General features: G+C 42.0%; 1 protein-coding gene across 1 annotated transcript; it reads right to left on the minus strand.

Moving 5' to 3' along the window:
* Positions 1-29: 29 nt before the first annotated feature.
* LOC103584059 (olfactory receptor 5D18-like) lies at positions 30-860 on the minus strand (the record flags this gene model as incomplete). Its single annotated transcript, XM_008565186.1, has 1 exon — positions 30-860. A coding segment is annotated over exon 1 (831 nt), but the record flags the coding sequence as incomplete, so codon positions are not given.
* Positions 861-1,171: the final 311 nt, after the last annotated feature.

Below are 1,171 nucleotides of genomic sequence, written 5' to 3' on the forward strand. Positions count from 1 at the left end.
AGCATGGGGATCATGACTATGAACAGCACAGTGGCCACTTTGACCAGGAGCCTGCAGCTTTCAGAATTGGGCACACAGTAGAGAATGAGCTTGATCCCGTGGAAAAAGGTGACAGCAGTCAGGTGGGAGGCACAGGTGGAGAAGGCTTTTCTGAGTCCACCCGTGGAAGGCATCTTGATGATAATCACAAGTATAAAGAAATAGGAGGTGAGGATGATCAGGAGGCTACAAGCCTCACTGAATGTAGAAATGACTAAACATGCCATCTGGCTGAAGTAGGGGTCAGAGCAGGATACAGAGAGGATGGCAGAGAACTCACAACCAAAGTGATCTATGATGTTGGATGCACAGTAGGATAGTTCCAAAAGAGAACATGTGAGTGTCAAGGAACCGAGTCCACCCCACGTGTAAATTCCAGCTACCAGGAGAACACAGAGCTTAGGAGACATAGCAACTGTGTAGAGCAGGGGGTTACAAAAAGCTACAAACCGGTCATAGGCCATCACTGCCAACATGAACATTTCCACAATCACAAATGCACAGCCAAAGAAAAATTGTAGCATGCATCCTGTGAAGGAGATAGTTCTGTCTTCCACAACTAAGATTTCCAGCAGTTTGGGTGTAGACACACAGGAATTACAAATATCCAAAAAGGATAGATGGCTGAGGAAAAAGTACATGGGTGTATGGAGTTTGGGATTGATCCTCACGATCACAATCATGCCCAGGTTCCCCACCAGAGTGACTGTGTAGATGACCAGGAACACCAGGAAGAGGGGTGCTTGGAGGTTTGGGAATTCTGAGAAGCCCAAGAGGGTGAATGTTGTCACAGCGCTCTGGTTATTTTCCTCCAGTCCCATGGCCCTTGATTTAGGAAAAAAAAACAGAAAAAGAAAAAAATTTGAGCAAGAGAACTTGAGAAGGTGGAGTGGGAGAAACTCAGGAGAGGCTCATTGTAAACTAGTGAAGACAAATGTAGACAGTTTGCATTCAAAATGTTCTGCTTCATTTGGAGTCTTACTTGACAGCTTAACAACATTTTGATTATAGGCAATAAAATTTATCCTTCACTACTTAATTTTTTTATCTGGAAATTTTTTTCAAAACAGTGGTACTTAATATTATTATTTTGTTTAAATTATCTTTTTTTTTTTTTTTTTTTTTTTTTTTG

Source organism: Galeopterus variegatus, unplaced genomic scaffold (genome assembly GCF_000696425.1).
Source record: "Galeopterus variegatus unplaced genomic scaffold, G_variegatus-3.0.2 Scaffold40614, whole genome shotgun sequence".
Taxonomy (NCBI): domain Eukaryota; kingdom Metazoa; phylum Chordata; class Mammalia; order Dermoptera; family Cynocephalidae; genus Galeopterus; species Galeopterus variegatus.